General features: G+C 39.9%; 1 protein-coding gene across 1 annotated transcript in view; it reads right to left on the minus strand.

The window, feature by feature from the left end:
* Positions 1-20,356, minus strand: part of RELN (reelin) — a 461,988-nt gene that overhangs the window by 247,927 nt on the left and 193,705 nt on the right. The window contains exon 4 of the mRNA XM_046670156.1: positions 18,378-18,448. Coding sequence (XP_046526112.1) covers positions 18,378-18,448 — 71 coding nt within the window. The remainder of the gene's footprint in view (positions 1-18,377; positions 18,449-20,356) is intronic.

Genomic DNA, 20,356 nt, shown 5'->3' on the forward strand with positions numbered 1-20,356 from the left:
ACCAAGTATTCCAATACTTATGATGTGCTGTAAGTGTAAAACACACACTAGATTTTGGATCCTTAGTACAAAAAAAAAAGTAAGATATCTCACTAATAACTTTATATTGACTACATTATATTGAAATGTTTAATATTTTATATATTCTGTGTTACATTACTAAATTCAATCTACTTATTCTTTGTCTTTTAAATGTGCCTACCAGAATATTCAAAATTATATATGTGGCTCGTATTATACTTCTGTTGGACAGTGTTGAACACGAGCTGGGAGTGCGATCTGTAGGGGAGGTCAGCCGGGGAATTATCACACTGGAGGTGGCGGAGGCAGGGAAGACCAGGTTACTCAGAGAGATGCAGAACATAAAACAAGAAGTGAAAGGAAGAGGCGAACATGCATTTAAAGAACTGTTAGAAGAAGAGGAGGTGGCAAAGGAGATTGAAAAACAGTGATTTTCACTAAGGAAATACGGAAAACAGAGTTTTAAGAGAGAAGAGGTTGAAGGAGAGACAAAATAATCCTAATAGAGATGATATCTATTGAGTGCAGACAGCTCTTCCAACAAGGCTCTGTGCAAAGACAAGAAACAAGATTTTGTAGCACCTAGTTAAGGACTAGATCCAAAGGGGTTTTTTTTGTTTGCTTTGTTTCTTAGGATATTATGGTAGTTTACCATGTCTGATATTAGCTACTTTACAAAAGGGGTTGTCTTTATTTGTGGGATGAATTGTTAAGAAGGGGAGGAAGAACATTGATATGTAGAAAATACGTAATTTCATAAAAACTAACTTTTAAGTTATAAGTTATTAAAAATAACTTAGTTAAATTAAATGCAAAATTTACGGCAGTTATCAGTGAGAAATATTTATTAGTCAGTACAACAGTTAGATAAATATAACAAAATATCTGCAGAGACATCGATTAACTTAGCTACTTGTTATTAAAAGATTCTGGTGACTAAGGCCTGGACCCAATGAGAAGAATAAATTATAAGATGTTTTACTCTACTCTGAGCTAAGCTGTCTATCCAAAATGATCTCTGTCTCTTCTAAGTTATTTTGGCACGAGGCATCTTCCACTGAACCTCCTACAATGTCACCGTCAGCGGAGGACTGTTGAGAAAAGACCCACTGAGTCAGAATCTCTGCCAGTGGAGGTTGGAATTTGTCTTTTTAAAAACCTCCCCAGCTGATTCTGATAGAAAATCTGAGTTGGAAGCCATTAGTCTTAATCATACAATCCAGCCATTATTTTTACAGCAAACAGAATTGTTCTCTGCATTAAGTATGTCTTTTCTCCCAAAAAGAAATAAGTTATTCAAAGGCAGAAAATATGCCCACCTGAGACACCAGGCTAAGCTGGTAACAGATTCTCAATAAACAACTGAATTACATTGAAAGTTCCCTCCTAGTTGTAATATATTTTACAATATTTTGGAAAATAAATAATTGAAGATCCGAACCTTTTAAAAATGCTAAAATATACTCATAACATTGTCAAAAAGCCCCTTAGTATAGTAGTCTGGGTAGTTTAAACACCTAGTAAGTATCCACCTGGATTTAATTTAAAGCATGTTTTAAATCACTAGTTAGGAAAACTCAATTTGACATTTTTTTTTTTTTTTTGAGGAAGATTAGCCCTGAGCTAACATCTGCTACCAATCCTCCCTTTTTTGCTGAGGAAGACTGGCCCTGAGCTAACATCCGTGCCCATCCTCCTCTACTTTCTATGCGGGACCCCTACCACAGCATGGCTTGCCAAGCAGTGCCATGTCTGCACCTGGCATCTGAACCGGTGAACCCCGGGCTGCCAAAGCGGAACGTGCAAACTTAACCACTGAGCCACTGGGCCAGCCCCTCAATTCGATATTTTTTAACAAAAATATCCACTGTCTGAGATAACTAAACATTATTTCTTCAAAAAGAGGAACATACTTAGTACACACCAAACTTGTTGAAAGAAAAAGTACAAACTTCCTTGAAAAATATCCACGCATGTATGGTGTAAATATGGTCCAAAATCTAGTAAAGTTCTGAGCCTGGGAAGTCTCAATAAGGGACTATATCAACTTAGTTTTATGCGCTATAAGAAAATTTTCTAAGTCTGTAGGAAGTACACTATCTTTTCCACATTTATCAGGGTAAATGTACCACAGAAAAGTTGACTAAGTAGCCTGAAGAAGTATAATATAATTCAACACCATTTATTACACTCCCCGGTGGATAGTAGCCACTTTGCCTCATACTACTAAAATAGATCAACTGCCAAGTTCCTGAAATATGTGAATTTGGCAAAAAGGTCTTTACTCTTTCCTTTATTAAATATAAAATGCATGCTTCAGAGAGGTCCTAATTTGTCAGCCTTCCAAGAGCTCACCCGGTGGCATAGCTCCGACTACATCTTTCCTGCTCCTTTGCCATTGGACTAGTTCTGACTCATCTTTTTAGATTGCTCAAATGTTTTTATCTCGATATGTCGTTGGTCTGTTACTGATTCTCCGCCTCTCCAAGGACCCTCGGCTGCCCCCATCCCATCACTGCGCCCAATTTCCCAGCTCCTTTCAACTTGACCTTGCATGACTGACTCTAGCTATCACATAAAGTAAGCCAAATGGCTTCAACTGGGAAGTTTTGTTTCTAAGAATGAGAGAGAACAAAAATGTTCCTGAAGAAGTAGACTTTAGCTTTGTAGAAAACAGGATAGAACAAACTAACAGAAGCATAAAAACATCCCAGTTTCTTCCAGGTGTCTCTGCATTGCGATGAGAAGACCAGGTCAGAGGACCAACGACAGGTATACACAGAGGATGCACCGGGGTTGGGGGCCTTCCTGGTTGTCAGAAATTGAATTGGAGACTGGGGAAGACAGCCTGGAGTGGCTGTGTACCCAGAGAGATCACCGAGGGGGCAGCTTCATAATACTGTCCTGATTTAGTTTCACTGGGGAGACCCAGGAGACTATACACAAAGGCTGGACAGAACTTTACACTGTGCAGAACTCACTTTTCATCCTAACACAGAACTGTTAACAAATTTGGATAGTCGTAGGGTCACAAAAATGATTGGTTGTACTCTCTACACTACAGAAAAAATCCACTTCAAGGCGTGTGCCAAATGTCGTCAACACGAATCAACTTAGTCAAAACCACAGATAAAATACGAAATGCTAAACAGGCAAATTAAAACGAAGATTCTACTTTGCATAAAAAAATAAAGTAAAAGCAAGCCAACAGAATAGAAGAAGTACGACAGAATCTCACTAAAGTTCCATGTTTTTTTAAAGCCTGTTTCCAGCAAAGGATGAAGAACGAAGGCATGGCACAGTTTGACTTGTTTTTGTTGAAAAAGCCAAATACCTTTAAAATTCTTAAATTGTCAACACAAATTGGTAGCAACTTTACCAGGAAAGTATTAATAAATAAAGACCTACGTAATTCCAATAGTCAAACACCTTCTGAGAGAGAGCAGGTAAATGAGAAAAAAGAAGGGAAACTTTTCAAGTTTTAAGCCTGATACAATCTTTTCATACTACCTAGGTAATAAATGTTCTTAAGAGTTTCAAAATCACTTGTATATGTGCACTTGGGATTTATTTCTCCAGATTCCTCTTGATGCTTGTGATTGTGCCACTTAAAAGTTGTTTGTCTTCCAAGTTCTCCAGCAGGACCTACCCAGGTTATTTGTTTAGTCAGAATACAAAGCTTTAGGTCAATAATAAAATGCTTCAGTGATATTCTAGATCTCTGCTTAGCCAAACATTTTCCTAGATGCCAAGGGAATATTAACTACCCGACGATTAAGTATGTAATTTTACTAAGATTTCATATACTACATAAAAAGGACAGAAAAGAATTTTTTAAATTGATAAGTGAATACAGTTGAAAATAAAAGAAACTCAAATCATTGTTTTTAGAAGGTACTTTAAAATTTATTTGAAAAAATATATTCTAGAGTCACAAGAGTTGTAGGTCCCTTCCTAAGGAATATCTTTATTTTGGGGGGAGTGAGATTTTTTAAAATATCTCATTATTTTCCACTCAGTCTGGGTTAATCTGACTTTCACTACAATATGAAAATAAATACTTATCATTCCCTTTCTAAACTTTTAAACACAACTAATGTTAAATATCTATCGCTTGGCATTAGATAGAGTTACTCTGTGAACATTACCTTTCATTTACTAAATATATTTTCTCTATATTATCTCCAATTATTTAGAGCATCTCACAGGCTATAATAAATAATTTGTCCTTATGACACTGGCAAGAGAGCGCCAGCTGAGCTTTACAGACAGCAATGGAAGATTAGAAATTTGCTGAAGCCAACACATCCAATTCCATCTTAGCTTCTAAGGATGTCATTTGGATGTCGGAGCTCACAGTCATGCTTTCCTTAATCACATTGTAATAGCTTAAATCTTTGGGTATTTTTTAGTAAATATCATAAACGTGGATCATTATATGATTTCTCAATATTAAATGGAAGCAGAAATTCTCCCTGTCATCAATTCAATTTGTCCAAGAGACAAACCACGTGCTGCCAGTAGAGAAAAGCTTCATTTCTTAAAAAGCATTTCCGTGTTTATGCTCTTTCAAAGGCTGACCCCACCAGCATCTCATGAGATCACAGCAGCCTAAAAAGATCACAGGCACATCAGAAAGAGCGAGACTGTGTTGAATTCCCCCCAAAGGTTGTTCTTTTGACAGTGTTTTTCTTTCAACTGACTTATTTTGGAAGGAAACTTTTAAGTAATCACGTGACTCCAAAATATATTTCAGCCAGTTTGTTCAATAAATTATTCAGTGCGAAGGATGGAGATTTCAATATGCTGGGTAGAAAAAGGAAGGGACGCCTAAAAATGAATTGAGAGAGTGGGTGATGAACTTGGGTTAATATTATCAATTACTTTCAAAACAAAAGCCTATGAGGCAGACAAGCACTACATATTTAGTGACAGGCACTTCTTACAAATAAAGGTATTATGCTATGGGAACTATATCTCCTGAATCATTTTAGAATTCAAAGGCCCTAGGTATTTTGCCTCAGGTATCTCTTCACCTAATTTGAAATTCAAATGTATGAAACTTCCAAAGCTAAATATGACAAATTAGACACGGTCTGTGAAGTTACCATTTAATGAGCTATGAACCCAGACTTTCATCTCCCCAGGAATAATTTCTTTATTACTTTTTGTATTTTATTGCAATAAAGCACCATTTGACCTTCAAGTATGATAATTAAGCTTCCAAAAATGTTATAAATTTAGAATGAAAATAGTTCTCCCTCTGTTCAGGAATATACTTATGATCAGTATAAAAGATTACTTAATATTTAAAGACAGCTAAATTATACACAGAACCAGCAATATTAGTAAGTATTTTTCTCTTTTCTTCCTCCCCCATTTCCCATCTCAATTTGATTTGTGTCTCGTAACAACTTATCTCTCATATTCTAAAATAAATGGGATAGGAGCAAAACCAAAATATATCTTTATAACCTATAAATGGGGGAACAGAGAATTCTTTCAGATAAGATTTATTCTACTACGAGCTGTCAATAATGAGATCTTAAACACTAAAACTTGTGACTCATTGTCTTGCCATGCTCATGCCCCCCTCCTTTTCTGGGGAAATATCCATACATTTTTTAAAACTTTGCCTATGATATGAAAAGTTTGAGGTGAAAATCAGAATACAAAACAATATACCACCTGAACTGTTGAAGTGTTATTTTTTAAAAATATTACTGTGTAATAATTTTTTAAAATCTTAGACTTCTGAGAACTTGAAGAGATGAAGTTCATACATATAATAATAACCATAACAATACTAATAATAACAAGAAGAAGAACAAGAAGAAGAAGAAACCTTGCTGTTAACATTAGCAGAAATTTGCTGGAGGTTCCCCAATATCTATTCTCCCCTTGTTTATTTTAACTGGACTGTGGTCCTCAGTTAGAGGTATATTTCTCAGTGTCCCTTGCAGCTTTCTGTGACAAAGGAATTAAGTTCTGCTCATAGGGAGGTGAGAAGAAGTGATCTGGGTCGCACCCTCGAAAGGAACGGGTATGCTTCCTTGGCCCTCACTCCTTCCCGCTGCTAGAACGTGGTGACTGCTGGAGCAGCGGCTTGGCCCCTGGACATGGAAGCCGTGTGCTGTACACAGTAGAGCCCCTCCCCCAGCCCTGGACCACCTCCCTCCGCACTGGTATATGACCGAGAAACGCACTTCTAGCCATTTACGCCACCTGCAGTTTAAGGCACTTTGCCATGGAGGCTTAGTCTATACTCTAACTAAAAGAGTTCATTTCCTGTGGGCGGGAAAAGGCATCCTGTCTGTATCTCAGGCACAATCCTAAAGGCCAGAATGGAGACTAGAGTTGATCAGAGTGTGAGTTCTGTGAGGACAGACTCTATGTCATATGTCTCTGCACCCCCACTGCCTAGCACGTGTGACACATAGTTGCTCAAAAAATGTTAGTTGATTGGGTACTGATAGCATCAGCAAGATATTGTTGCTAAAACCATTGTTGTGAGAAAATTGTTCTCATGTTCTCCTCTGTTTCCTCCTCTCTTAGTCATTTGTGCATACGTTATTGTCTTCATTTTACTGTACTTTTCACGTTCTTTTATGTACCTAAGGATAAATAGTACAATTCGCCTTGCTCTAAAATAGACATAAGGCAACTTGCCAAAAAAAGGCAGATAATCAAACAAGATAATAAAGTGGAAAAATTAAAGATGATGACAAATGAGGGTTGGACAAAAATGCATCCAGTTGAGATAAGTAGGCAAGATGCATGCTCTGACATTGTAAGTTTGGTTTTGAAGCTATAAAGATACAGAAATTGAAGGGTTCATAACATGAAAGGAACAGATATTCTCAGAAGAAGGGTAGCTATCTCAGGTACAGAGACTTGAGAGAAGTTTGTCTTCTAAGAAAGGACACACTGAGCAATGCCATGAACATCATTTAGAATAACATCCATCCAACTGCGAGCTTTGTAGGGCTCCTCCTGACAAAGTCCGTCAATGCAGAAGGACTGCATCAAGGCCCCAGTACGACTGTAAAAACAGTTCTGTGGGTACGGGAGGGGCAGGTTGGCTGGTGATTAAAGAAATAATGGTAATTAGAAAATTTTGGAAAGGTATACCTGCTCTATGTGGTTCATTCATTCCCTCAACTAATATATGAGTGCCCACTAAGTGCCAGGCACTGTGCCATGTTCACAGAAATAAAACAAATTCAATAAAAATGATCCAGTCTCTGCTGGATCAAGGGGTTCAAAGTGCAGTAGGAAATACACGTAGACGTTAACACATGACAATGCAATACAGGAACGAAATTTAATTAGTAAGTGGAAGGTGGAACAGTGATAAAAATAAATTTGATGGAAGAGGAGAGGCTTGAGCTGGATCTCAAGGATGAACACAACCTCATCAGTAAGACGGAGGAGGAGATAATGAGGAGGGTATTCCAATGAAAGGAATTGGCATATACAAGCTACAGAGACAGGGCACAGGATGGCATGTTTGATGAAGTCAGTGCTTATAACAGCGGAAGCAGAGAGTTTGGTGTTAGGCAAGGGTGGGCAGTGTGGAGAGAGTCTAAATGCAGAGATGAGGTTGGAGAGAGAGGCAGGGTCAGATCACGGAGGGCCTTGAAAGCCAGGCTAAATGGGGCAAATGGAGGCAGTTATAGGGTTTAAGACTGGGAGTGAAAAAGTGAGGTTTGTGTTTGGGAACCTTTTGATAGAATGTGTGGAAGGCCTGAACCAAAGAAATGGCTGTAGGCGTGGAAAGAAAAGGGTTGGTTTAAGAGATGTTAAGAAGATAAGATAAATTGGTCTTAGACACATTGGGTATAGACGTGGATGAAAGAAAGCAATGTCGAAAGAAATGTTATCTAGGTCTCTCTTTTATGACTGGTTTGATTAAGTCACCAACCGGAACTGCAATAAAGGGGTCCAGATTCGGGGCAAAGTCAAGTTCAGTCTAGAGCATATTGAGTTCAAGGTATCTAAATGGCATCCAAATGGAAGTGCCTAGTAAGAATCATGATAGCTAACATTTATAGAGTATTTATGGGCTAGCCACTATCCTATGCACATCATTATTGCATTTAATCCTCACAACTTTACTCTGTTCCTCCTGGGCATAGAATATTGTGCCAGGCTCTTGGGAATGGTATGAAACAACCAAAAAGTTATTTTCCCTATTTTACACTAAGGGAATTGAGACTCGGAAAGATTACACAAGTAGGAAGGTCCAGAGCAGAAATTCAAACCCAAAGATATACAGCTCCACACTCCATGCTCTCAACCACCTTGCATCACTGACTCTGAGTAAGCACCAAGCATATGGACAGAGTTCAGGAGATGAAAATCAAAGGGGTGAGAGAGAATAGAGATATTCAAAAAGAAGCCCCAGGACAGAATCACTGCCAACCTTAGAATGTACCCATGGGAAAAATAGTACTCATTAAGGAAACTGAGAAGAGCAAGGAAGTCAGGCAGGATTTGCACCAGAGTCCTTTGGACTGGTTGGCGCCTAGCAGGTTATTGGTGACCTGGAAGATGACCGTTTCCAGAGTGTTGGCAGTAGAGGCCAGAGGGCGGGGTTAGGAGTGAAACTTGGGAAGCACACTGCTCCTTCAAGAAGCTGGAGATTGAGGGAGAATGATGGCCAGAGGAGTCCTCGCAGTCAAAGACCGGGTTCTTGTTCAAAGCAGCAGTGACGTTGGTATGTTGAAGCACCGACATGGAGGGGACGGCAAAGAGGAAAGAGCTGACGATGATTCGGGAAACAGAGGGCGATATTGTTGAGCAAGGCCTCAGAGGAGATGAGAAGAATGCCATCCCACTGAGTTTATATTTTTTCTGTAATCCTGTTTTGCTCTTTCTCTGCTATGTTTGGACTAGTACATCTATATTATAAGCTATTCAAGAACAGGATGTGAAACTGCCTTCTACTGCCACATAACTCCCATGCATCCGATAGAGTGTGCCATGTACGCACCCTGGGGACACAGCACAATATCATGTTAATTAATATTAGTGAATTCCAACTCTTAAAAACACGATCATGAAAACCTGTATTAATTATTACATTCAACAACTGAATCTTCAAATGTAAAAATAAAGTTGCATTAACAGGTTTCATGAAATAATATTTCAAAGCCAAAATAAAATTGTAAATTGTACTACAGCTTTGCTCCCTTGCCCCAAGTAATTGTATAGCTCTAAACCTAGGCTTCATCCTTCAAACATGGGGGAATCCAGCCGATTATACAGCAGCTTGAGTAGAAAGCGTACTTCTATGGGCATCCAAAGAACTCAATGTCAAATTCTTCTCTGGCATAAATCTTGGTGTTTTGACTTTGGACTAGATAAAGCTGTCAAGTGGGAATGTATATAGCCCTGAGAACTGAAAAGAAGGCTGTTTAAATCTATGTTCAATCATCTTGAGATAAACAGCACCAGTCCAAAACACCCTTCTTTCGGAAATTAAAAAAGTAGTGAGACCCACCTAGAGCGAGTAGCAAGAAATTTTACTACGGCCCTGCGAGTCGACTCTTTGTCACTCCCCTTAATCTCGTCTGTAATCAGGATCACTTAGGGACACTTTTTGCCTGCCACAGCCCCTAGAGGGCTTCAGTTCCTTCCCCTGTTGGGTAGTTTGTGAGAGCTGGAAGCAAGACTGGAGGCTCCTGGATGGTTTTACCCAAGCCTCCTAATTTACAAATTTGTTTGTAAATGATGAAGCACAGAGATGTTGGGAACAGCAGCTGTAACCACCACGATGAAATGTAAGCGACCCAATAGCCACAGGGAAAACAGATGTCTTCCAATAGCAAAAGTTTTAACGTGGAGCAAATTCAAGTGGAACACATCATTCATTATTTTTCACTTCAACCGTGGAAGTAGATACGGTAAAACCCAATTCTGACTGTTAGTCGATTCTGACTTGTTTAGTTGGAACGAATAAAAATGTGCACTTCAGAGTATTAGAAAGGCATTTAGTAACATAAGCTACTGAGTAACCAAGGACAGCCAAGGAAAGATTTTCGGAGATCTGATCTACCATGCGTACAATACTTGGGTATAAAAGGGATTCTTTTTTTCCAGCTTTATTGAGGTATAATTGACAAATAAAAATTGTATATATTTCAAGTGTAGACCTTGCTGTTTTGATGTATGTATACATTGTGAAATCACCATCACCATCACCTCACACTAAAAGGTATTCTTGAAGTGCTGAAAAATATCGAGGTAGATTAAACACCTCATCCACTCTATGGGTTTGCTTACTGATCTTTTCATATCCCTTCATCTCATGGTTTAAATAAACTTTCATCAGTCCTTATTACAAAGGATTAAGAAATTCCAAGGAGTCCAGCATCCGAATGAAGTAAATACACTTCCTACCCTCACGATCCAATGGCCTTAGAGAACACAGCCACACTCTCTACCACTCATATTCTGAGAGTGAGGAGCAGCAGAAAAACTGCTGAGCAGGGCAGACGGCAGCCACGCTTGTCTGTTGCAACTGTAGGCCTGACCTCTTTCCTTCTGACATAAAAATTTGCCTTTGGTTATATCCACTTCCATCCACCCCACAATGGAGAATTCCAGCACAGCTTATAAATGGCATGTGGCCTTTGGGGGCACTACAGGGCATGACTGCTGTCGGCTGTTAAGCCCGCCATCTGGCCTTGGTAAATAATCAATGTGTGTGTTTGAAGGGGTATGCCAAGAAGCTCGCGGGCCAATGAATATGCACACACGCCATTGTTCTCCCCGCCCCAGCCCGGCTCCCACTAGGATTTGTGCATCCCTGGGCCAGCAGCGGCCAAGCTGATACCCTCACGTCAGCTTCATACTTGCCACTTTTGTCTTACAAGAGCTCCAAAATTGCCTGTTCTCTCCTAGGTGTTCAGAGAGTTAAGCCAGTGGTGACGATCTTGTTTATTGAAGTTGAGGTTCCTGAGGGTTTTTAGTGTTAAATTTTTTAAATTTAAGAATCTACTTGGCATAATGGAGCCAACACTGGGTGGTGAGTCCAGAGCTTTGGATTCCGGTCCTGCCATTTATGAGTAGTGTCTACTTCGTGAAGTTAAGTTTCTTGGCTTTGTCACTAATCTACAGATAAAGAACCTACAGTTCGAGGATCAGAGCATAAACTGAAATGTTATTCCTCATCCCCAGACTGTATATACCACGCTCATATTAACATTTTCAACATGACTCCTTTTATGCGATTCGAAGACATGGATTAGGTCGGCAGCTCTTTCTAGACTGTTCAATAATAATTCCTGCAAAAGACTGATTTCCCCTAGTCCCTTTCAGATTTTCAGTCTCTTCTGAAATTGTCTCCATCTTTCACTCTGATCACCTCTAACAGTAGTTCACAAAACACTACCACGTTTGTCTTTAAAATCGCTTAGTGACATTTTGATCAACCCCCCCGACAGTCACACAGCTACCTCCCTTACCTCCTTCTTGGTCTTTGCTGGGATGTCACCTTCTCAGTGAGGCCTGCCTGACTTACCTACCACCCTATTTAAAATGGCAATCTACCGCTTCCCTTCCACCCAACCATGTAGTCTTATTCTGCCCTATTTTTCTTTTCCTTTTTTTCTGTTGGCTGGGAAAGATTTGCCCTGCGCTAACATTTGTTGCTAATCTTCCTCTCTTTTTTTCTCTCCCCAAAGCCCCCAGTACACAGTTGTATATTCTAGTTGTAGGTCCTTCTAGTTCTGCTATGTGAGCTACTGCCACAGCATGGCTACTGACAGACGAATGGTGTGGTTCCGCGCCAGGGAAGCAAACCTGGGCCGCCAAAGTGGGGTGTGCCAAACTTTAACCACTAGGCGATTAGGAGTGGCCTCTATTTTCAGTCTTTGTTTTTCCCTATAGCATTTGCACATTTAATCATTTATGATGTCTTATACTTATTGCCTCTCTCGTCTCCATTGGAGTGGAGGCTCCAGTACAGCAGGGACCTTTGCTCTGTTCATTGATGTTTCCCAGGTTCTAGGCTAGACAGTGCCTGGCCCACAGCAGGCATTCAATAATCCTTGTTGAGTACTGAGGGTTGAAGGAATTCACTTCTTTATTTTCTACTGCTAGTGAATGAACCTAAGGATCTTCCACTTTCAACATAATTGGGAGCACACAGCCTAATACCTCCCCACCCCTGCCCCAGACTGGAGATGAGAAAACTCTGGTTCGTCCTTTGCACTGAGACATGTCAGCAGAACTCAGCTAGAGGTGTGTTCACAATTACTTAGGACCTCAGGATTCAAGGTGAAGACCTAAAATCCCTTAACCTGGTGTATGTCCCCAGAGCACTGAGGGAACTCATCAGTGTTTAGATGGAAAGCTATTAAAAATGTTCAGATTTCTTAACATGATGGTTCGTATACTTTCCAACCTGAGGTCAGTAGAAGGAACATTGCTTTGGTAACAGCCACACTGCCTCATGGTGTTCCACAGCCAAAGTTCAGGATAAAAAAGATTTTTCCAGAAGGGCAGTGACTTTTCAAGTGTAAAATGTTTAAGGTGATTATTCAGCAAAGATTTATAGAGTGTCTGCTTTGCTAAGCATTGTCAGATGTTAAGAAAAACAAACAAATAAGTCATGGTTCTTCTCCTCAAGAAGATTCCAGTTGGGGGACATGAGTATTTGAATGAATAATTATGACACAGCAGAGAGCAATCACGTTAAGAGAGTCAGGTAAGCCCTTACAGAGGAGGAGACATGGGAGTTGTAATTTAGAATTTTCCTTCAGTTCTTCGGAGTGATTTATTCCACCTGCCTCAGCAGACTTGTCCCTTCTCCTTCTTAAGTATAACCCTATATTTATTTTGGAGGGAAACTTGTGTTATTTCTTTATAACCCAAATAATATAAGTTCACTGTAAAAAATCAGAAAATACAGATAAGTTTAAAGAAAAAAAGTAAACATCTACAGTCTCCCACACTGATGTATTTAGGCTTTTTATTTCACACTGTCTGACCTTGAATAAAACTTTGCTCCAGGAAGATCCCTTCCCATTATCATTTACTGAGCCTGTACCTCCTGCCCGGGGCTCTGGCGAGTAAGGCCAAACAGAGCCTGGATCCACACCTACCTCTCTATGATCCCAAAGTCTTTGTAAAGCCTAAATCCAAAAGTAAATGACAGCCCACCAGCATTCTCTCCTCCGTCTCACGAAAGGAAAAGCAGCCCCTGGCATCCTGGAGCTGGCCTAGCACTCAAAGTTAGCCCTTGGTGTTCTCCTGCTAGACACAGAACATCAACTGCAGACAAGGCCACTGTGATTGTGATGGATCAAGACAGACACAGGACCACTTGGCAATCACATCTGAAGACAGACACAATCAGACCATTGTCCAACTCAGAATACACCAAGCATGGCCCTTTCCTGGCTAAGAGGAGTGACTGTCACTTCTTTACCAATTATAGCTTTGGCCTCACTCCAGTCTGCCCTCCCTCCAGATAAGATTTATTGAGATCTCTAGTCATAGCGTCACCCATAGTATTACCCCACTTCCTGACAGCATCCAATCGAGAGCAAAGCCCCACTTCCTTAAACCCTAGCCAAAATCATGAAACAGAGGCCAAAATCTCATAATGATTAACATCTTCTTATTGAGCTGCCCCACAGCTCCCCATGATGCGCCTTCTCCTATTCTGGACCAAGCACCAAACCCAAGCTGTCAACTCTAGAGGTACTCCAGTGGTCTTGGGCTGCAAGGCATTGGACACCTATAAATACGTTCTGATCTTACGAGAGAGAGAGAGAGAACCCATCTACCCATTCTTCCCTTGAGCCTGCCACCCCCTACAACTGCCCCCTCTCTCTCCTTCCCTTTAATCCTAGATTTTTTTTTCAAAGCCTTAACTTTAAACATTGCCTCATATTTACTTCTCAACCCACAATATTCTCTCTGCCCTTGCCTCTCTGACTCCAAAGCCTGGGCAAGAGCCTTCCACTCTAGAAGGCAGCTTCAGTTGGTCTGGCCTGTCCTGTAACCATCCTCATTTACAGTCAAATTGTCAATGACCTTCTAATTGCAAAATTCTAAAGTGCTTTTACATACGTCTTCCTCTCCATTCTCTCAGGAGTCTTTTGTCCCTGTTGAACATCTCTACCATGTTGAAATGTCTTCCCTGAACACCCGCCCCCTGCCCCCACTGAAGCTTGCTCCTTCTCGAGAATTCCCCCTTCTTCCTGCTCCTGCACAATCACTAGTTTTCCACACAGGGCCCCTTCCTCCCTTCTCTGAGGATGTCCCTGGCAGAGCACATTCCTTCCTCAGCATCAATATGCTGAGGGCTCTCAAACCTGCCTCTCATCCCAGCAGGCTGCCGGAGAGCCCGGTGCGACGGAGAGCAGCTTGGTCAGAGCCAATGTGTTGAGGTCCAATTTATTATCTTCTATTCCAAACACCTCTAAAGTTTTCTTCATTTCTTCTCTCAGTTCCTGGCATCACCGTCCACCCAGTCACTCAGGCCAGAAACCACAGAGTCGCCCTGGTTCCCCGTCCTGCCCTCACTCCGCTTATTAATGACACCTTCTCTAAGACTCTCTAACAAGTCCCCTTCTTTCTGGTCTCCAAGACCTCATTTTAATTTAGCTTAAGATTTATCTCTCACCAGGATGACTATAGTACTCCACTACTGTGTTTCACTGCCTCCAATTTCCAACCTCTGCAACCCAATTCATCCCCACGCCCAGCTTTCTTTCTAAAATACAACCGTTCACGGCACTCTCCTGCTTCCCACTGCCTACAGAACGATGTTGAAGCTCCTGAGCACGTAACAGACAGCCCTGCATGACCCTCTCCATTTACGCCCCAGCCTCACGGCTCGGCGGTAATGAATTGCTGGGTAGCTTCCTCGTTCCCACATCTATCAGACTATTTTATTTCAATTTGCTCATTCCTTCATTCAATAAATATTTGTTGGGTGCATACGATGCACCAGACATCGTGAGAGTCATTAGAGATTCATTAATAAAAAGCATAGTCACTACCCTCGAGGATCTTATATCCAATGGCAGACAAGGCACATGTAATAATGTTCTTGTTACAACATACCATAAACAGCTGTCGAATGAATGGAGGCATGCTCAAGCAAGAGATTTCCTTGAAAGGCAGTCTAATGTAATGGCTGATAGCATGGGCTACTGGCCCACTTGCCTCGGCTCCAATCACAGCTCCGCCAGTTTCTAGCTGTGTGACCTTAAGCAGGTCATTCCCACTGTGCCTTTGTCTCCTCATCTTTAAAGTGGAGGCGATAGTAGTTCCTCCTTCCGAGGGCTGCTGTGAGATTAAAGGAGCTCACGTCTGTAGAGTGCTTAGAGCGGGGTCTGGCACAGCATCGTGCCGACAGTGTCCACCTGTATTATGATTGGGCCTTGAGAGTTATGTCACACGTATGAGAGTCGCCGGGACCAGCCTGAGGAGGAGCTTGAGGGGATCAGAGACGTTTTTTCAGGAGGAGAGATACGTAAGCGGGGTGGAAAGCCTGAGTTAGCCAGAGGAAGAAAAGATGAAGCAATAGGGATTTTACTCTGAAGAGAAACTATTGCCTCCAGTTGTGATATTGAAGAGTCTTAAGCAGGGAAATGACAGAATCATATTTCCATCTTCGAAAGCTCATTATAGCAGCTCCACATGGGGTGCAAGAAATTGGGGGCAGGGAAACTACGAGGAGGCTATTAAGCAATCCTCAAAGGAGGTGGTGGGTCTGCTCTAAGGTGGGTCAGCAGGAATGGAAGGAGGAGACGGATGGAATCTCCTCTCCCTTTTTCTGAAACTGCTGCCACCCTTCAGGACTTGCTTCCTGGAATACCTTCCCTAAAGCCCTGGGGCAAACTTAGCTACCTCTGTGACCTGCTGATCTGCCATGTACAACCCAGCCCTCAAGAACAGGAAATGGGTCTTTTCTACTTTTAGTCCATATTTAGCACTGTGAGCTAGACAGAGTCTCGCAGGTGCTGGATACATGTTTGCAGAATAAAATCCTTCAATGAAGGTCTTTTAAGGAAAGGGATCAACATTATAGACTATCTAAGACATCACTAGTATGTTTTCTGATCCTTTTACTTTTTTAACACGCTTAGCCAGAAATACAGGCTTGTAACAATAGCTGTCCTCAAGCTCCACAAAGCAGAATTTGCTTTGTTCAATTTTTCAAATTAAACTGCTTAACTTAATTAAAATCAACAAACCTACTGAGTATGTTGCAATTGAAAGGCGTTGCGCTATGTTACACAGATTGTCCTTTTTTTCCCTCTAATAAATATATCAGATATTCCTCATCCAATGTATAGAAAATTATTACACGTTAAATTTGTTAATTTATTTGAAGAGACAATTAATATTTTAATTAAAAGTAGATAGGACCAAAATAAACACATGGTTTACAGCTCCAATTATTTCCCTCATTATTCCTGCCAGCAGGACGTCATCACTCTTGTCAGCATTCTTTCTGCCCTATCTTGGATGGATTGATATGATTTCAATTGGTTAGGTGCTGTTGAAAAGCTCCATGTTTTCCTTTGGTCCTGAGCTGAACAGCACTTTAATAACATCCACATCTACCATCATGTGCAACACTACTATATAAGCCTTTTTTCCTCACAATACAAAAGTCCTATTCTCATTGGTTGAGAATTTTTTCCCACTGATTTTTCTTGGCTTTTTCTTTTCATTTCTTTTCATTTTCCCAACAATTCATTTACAATAAAAAAGACTCAAAAATCCAAGGCTTAAAATAAATTAGCTTTTAGGCAATGATGAATGTTAATAAAATTAGATATATCTTTTTCTGACACTATGCATTTTTCAGGATATTAATGTTCACCGGTATATGATGTTCTATGTTATCAGTAATGTGAATATGTTCAGAGTCTGAAAGAAGATTTACATTGTGGTAGATTTCTTGAGCCTACTGAAAGGCTATCACATTTTTGCATTCTCAAAAGTAACAAAATAAAAATCTGTTTAAGCTAAGAACACTGATAATATATTTGATATAATACATATGATATAATATATTTGATAATAATTAGATTGGGGTTTTCTGATTCAAGAGTTATGTATGTAAACGATAAGAAGTTTGCCAGTAATAATCACCAAGTATCACATGACTTGGATAAAGCCATATTGATGATGTCCATATCACTACAAATAATAATATGGTATTTTCTTAGACCTTCCAAAAAGCAATATAATTTTTCCTCATTTCTCTCCTAAACCTATTAGATTCTCTTTAGCAGAGTGACAATTGGTAGAAATTTCTTTTAAATTCAATTATATAATTCTTAATTTAACAGATTTCCCCAAAATATCATTCTGTAAACAAAAATTGATAATATATCTATGATGATGGTGAGACTGGCACGACATTTACAAAGACTGGCTTCAAACGTATTCATTTTCAAGGTGCCTAAATCAAGGAATATACGTATGGCTGAGAAAAACTTGCATTCAATCTACCCACATTTTTTGAATGGCTGTCATAGGCCTGGCACCATGCCAGGTTCTGGGGACCCAAAGAGTACTAAGGCATAGTCCCTATACTTGAGAAGCTCAGTCTCTCAAGGGTGGCATCCATTGCTTTTCAGAGGAAAATTCTAGGCGAATTGATAAATGCTACAATGAAGACACGAACAAAGTTAAGTAGAAGCTCCAGAGGCAGAGGGAACAAATCTGTGTGGGGGCATGGATCCTAGTTTTCACATTTTCATTGTGTGTATGTGTGTGTGTGCATATGTGTACATGTGTGTATGAGCGTCTGTGAGCATTTTAGTATGGGTGAGAGTTTGGATGTGTACGAGGCAGTCACAAAGCAGGTGTCACTTAATGTACACTTAATGTATCTAAAATGATACAGTATCTACCCACAAGTCTGAAATGAACAGTGCCTGCAGTTGAAACAAGTATATAAATACTGCACACATGGTCATGTATAACACGATCAAACATTAAAAGCAATAAACAGAAACATTTTCAACAAGGTTGACAAGAAATTTAAGTGGTAAATTAAGCAGAAGTGTTTTTGTAGAGTTCTAGAATTAGTATGATTTATTTTTCTAGGACAACTAAACATAATACATTAGAAAAAAATAATGAAGATAGATTTTCTCTTGGTTTGCATGCTCACACAATATTTTCAGAGGTCTACAGATCTTTATTGATAATTACTAAATAAATAATTATTAGGGATATGAAGGGGTCAATAATTCAATTTTTTAAGCAGCATGATCAAATAATAGCAATGAAATGCTTAGGACATAGAACATAAAACCTACCATCAATAATTTTGACACAACCAACACAGAGAAGTCAAAGATGATTCTTACCTCCTTGTTCACACAACTGCTGGGCTAAAGCATCTTTAAAAATAATCTGGCCCCTGTGTGTTGCTGTAGCCCTGAAAAAGAATAGGAAAAGGTTAATCTAAATCTCATAATAAGTCTGGTGAAAACTTAGGGTATTCTGTTCAAGTTTTTAAAAACTTCATTTTTAGCAATATTGTGTGGATATAATTTTTAAAAAATAAGTGCATCTGAACAGCAATAAAAATGAACAATAGAGTCAAGGCTTAAACTGAGGCACCTAAATTGAGAACTATCTGTGGTTTTACTTTATAAAGATATTGTAACATTTGTTGTGGCCTTATTCTGAAAACAGCAGATGTGAGCAAATCCTGGGTGGAAGAAAAAGTCTGGAAAGGATGCTTATTAAAATTTCTTCTTCAGGAGACCTTGATATAAAATGTTTTGTGGAAAAATAATGATATTACTACTGGAGAAAGATGCTCTTAATGTACTTTTTTTCTGAAATCAACAGTTACCATAACACATAGAGAGTTGAGACAGAGAATTACATTTTTAAAAAGTATTTTCAAAAAAAGAGGGCTATTTGGAGTTTTTATAATAACAAGATCTATCATAATAAAATACACCTTTCTCTCCCTCTGGGTCTAATTCATCATTTAAAGAGGTGTGCATCTTTTAGCTCCTCTAATCAGAGCTGTGCACATGGATTGGTGAAAAAAATAGCATTCCTTTAGCAGACGTGTTATTCAATGCCTATAATGGGAACTGTCTTATTAAAGGAAGAATTATTTATGCTTTATATATGAAGTGTTTTTCCTTAAAAAGCATTTTTCCGGCACAAAATGTATTATTTAAACAAATTTAAAACAGAAAATCACGTCTCTTCAAGAAACTTGATTTTAGAAAGTAAGCCATACAAAATCTTTTTAACAACTAAAAACTATTAACATTAAATCTCAACTTTAGTTCTTCCCAAAGCCACCCTAGGACAAAAATCTTTTGATTCAGCCATCATTTGCTGAAGATGGATTAGGTACAAAGCAGTGTGCTAGGTCAGGAGAGGGCGAAGTTGGCCTCTGCATTTCCCCTCCATATGTGCATCCTTCAGTCACCATCTTGTCCTTTGTGGGGCCCAATAACACCTCATGGCTCCCAACATTTCCCAGTCTAGTCTCCATGTGGACGTACCTTCCTTCTCCATGCTGCAGACCTTTCTGATTTCTATCAGCCATTGAACTGTTACTACCCCTAGTGTCAGTCCCCAAGGACCCAAATCTCTGAAAGGAATCTGATAAACCAAGCTGGACTTAAGTGTTAACGGGTGATGTTGCTCCAAGCTAACATATTTCAGCAGTGAAACTGAAAATATAATTTCACACACACACACACACACACACACACACACAATGGCACAATAGTGAGAGTTTTGAATGGCAGAAGTGAGATATAATTGGAGAGAAAAATCATTGGGAAGCCTTCAGCTCACACCATCTGTGAAGTTTATAAGGGTAAGCAGCCCTTGTTGTTGCATATTAATCATTATCAAAATTACAGATAAAGAGATGCAACTACTCTACCATATATATTCACATATGTTTATATGTTGCTGGGTTCCCTCTCCTCATCCAGCACGCTCCCTACCACCCGTCCTCCAAATCTTCCTGGCACCCTTCTCTGGAATTCTTAGGGCTTTAAAGTGACAGAGTTTGAAAACCACTGAACTAGTCTAACTCTTACAGCATATGGATCAGGAAACTGAGCCCAGCAAGGACCTGCTGAAGGTCACACAGCCACCATGTTAATGGCAGGCAGGACTTGATTCCAGTTCTAGATTCCAAGCCTTCAGTTCTTTCCACTGCATCAGTAGTCTTCAAAATGTGGTCCACAGTGGTACCCTGGAGGTCTCCATGGGAGTCAGAGGGAGGGGAAGCAGGGAGCGCTCCAGGCATCATAAATTCAACCAGAGCACTTGGGCTTTATATGTTCTCACGATTTAATGT

The sequence above is a fragment of the Equus quagga genome, chromosome 8, assembly GCF_021613505.1.
Source record: "Equus quagga isolate Etosha38 chromosome 8, UCLA_HA_Equagga_1.0, whole genome shotgun sequence".
Taxonomy (NCBI): Eukaryota; Metazoa; Chordata; class Mammalia; order Perissodactyla; family Equidae; genus Equus; species Equus quagga.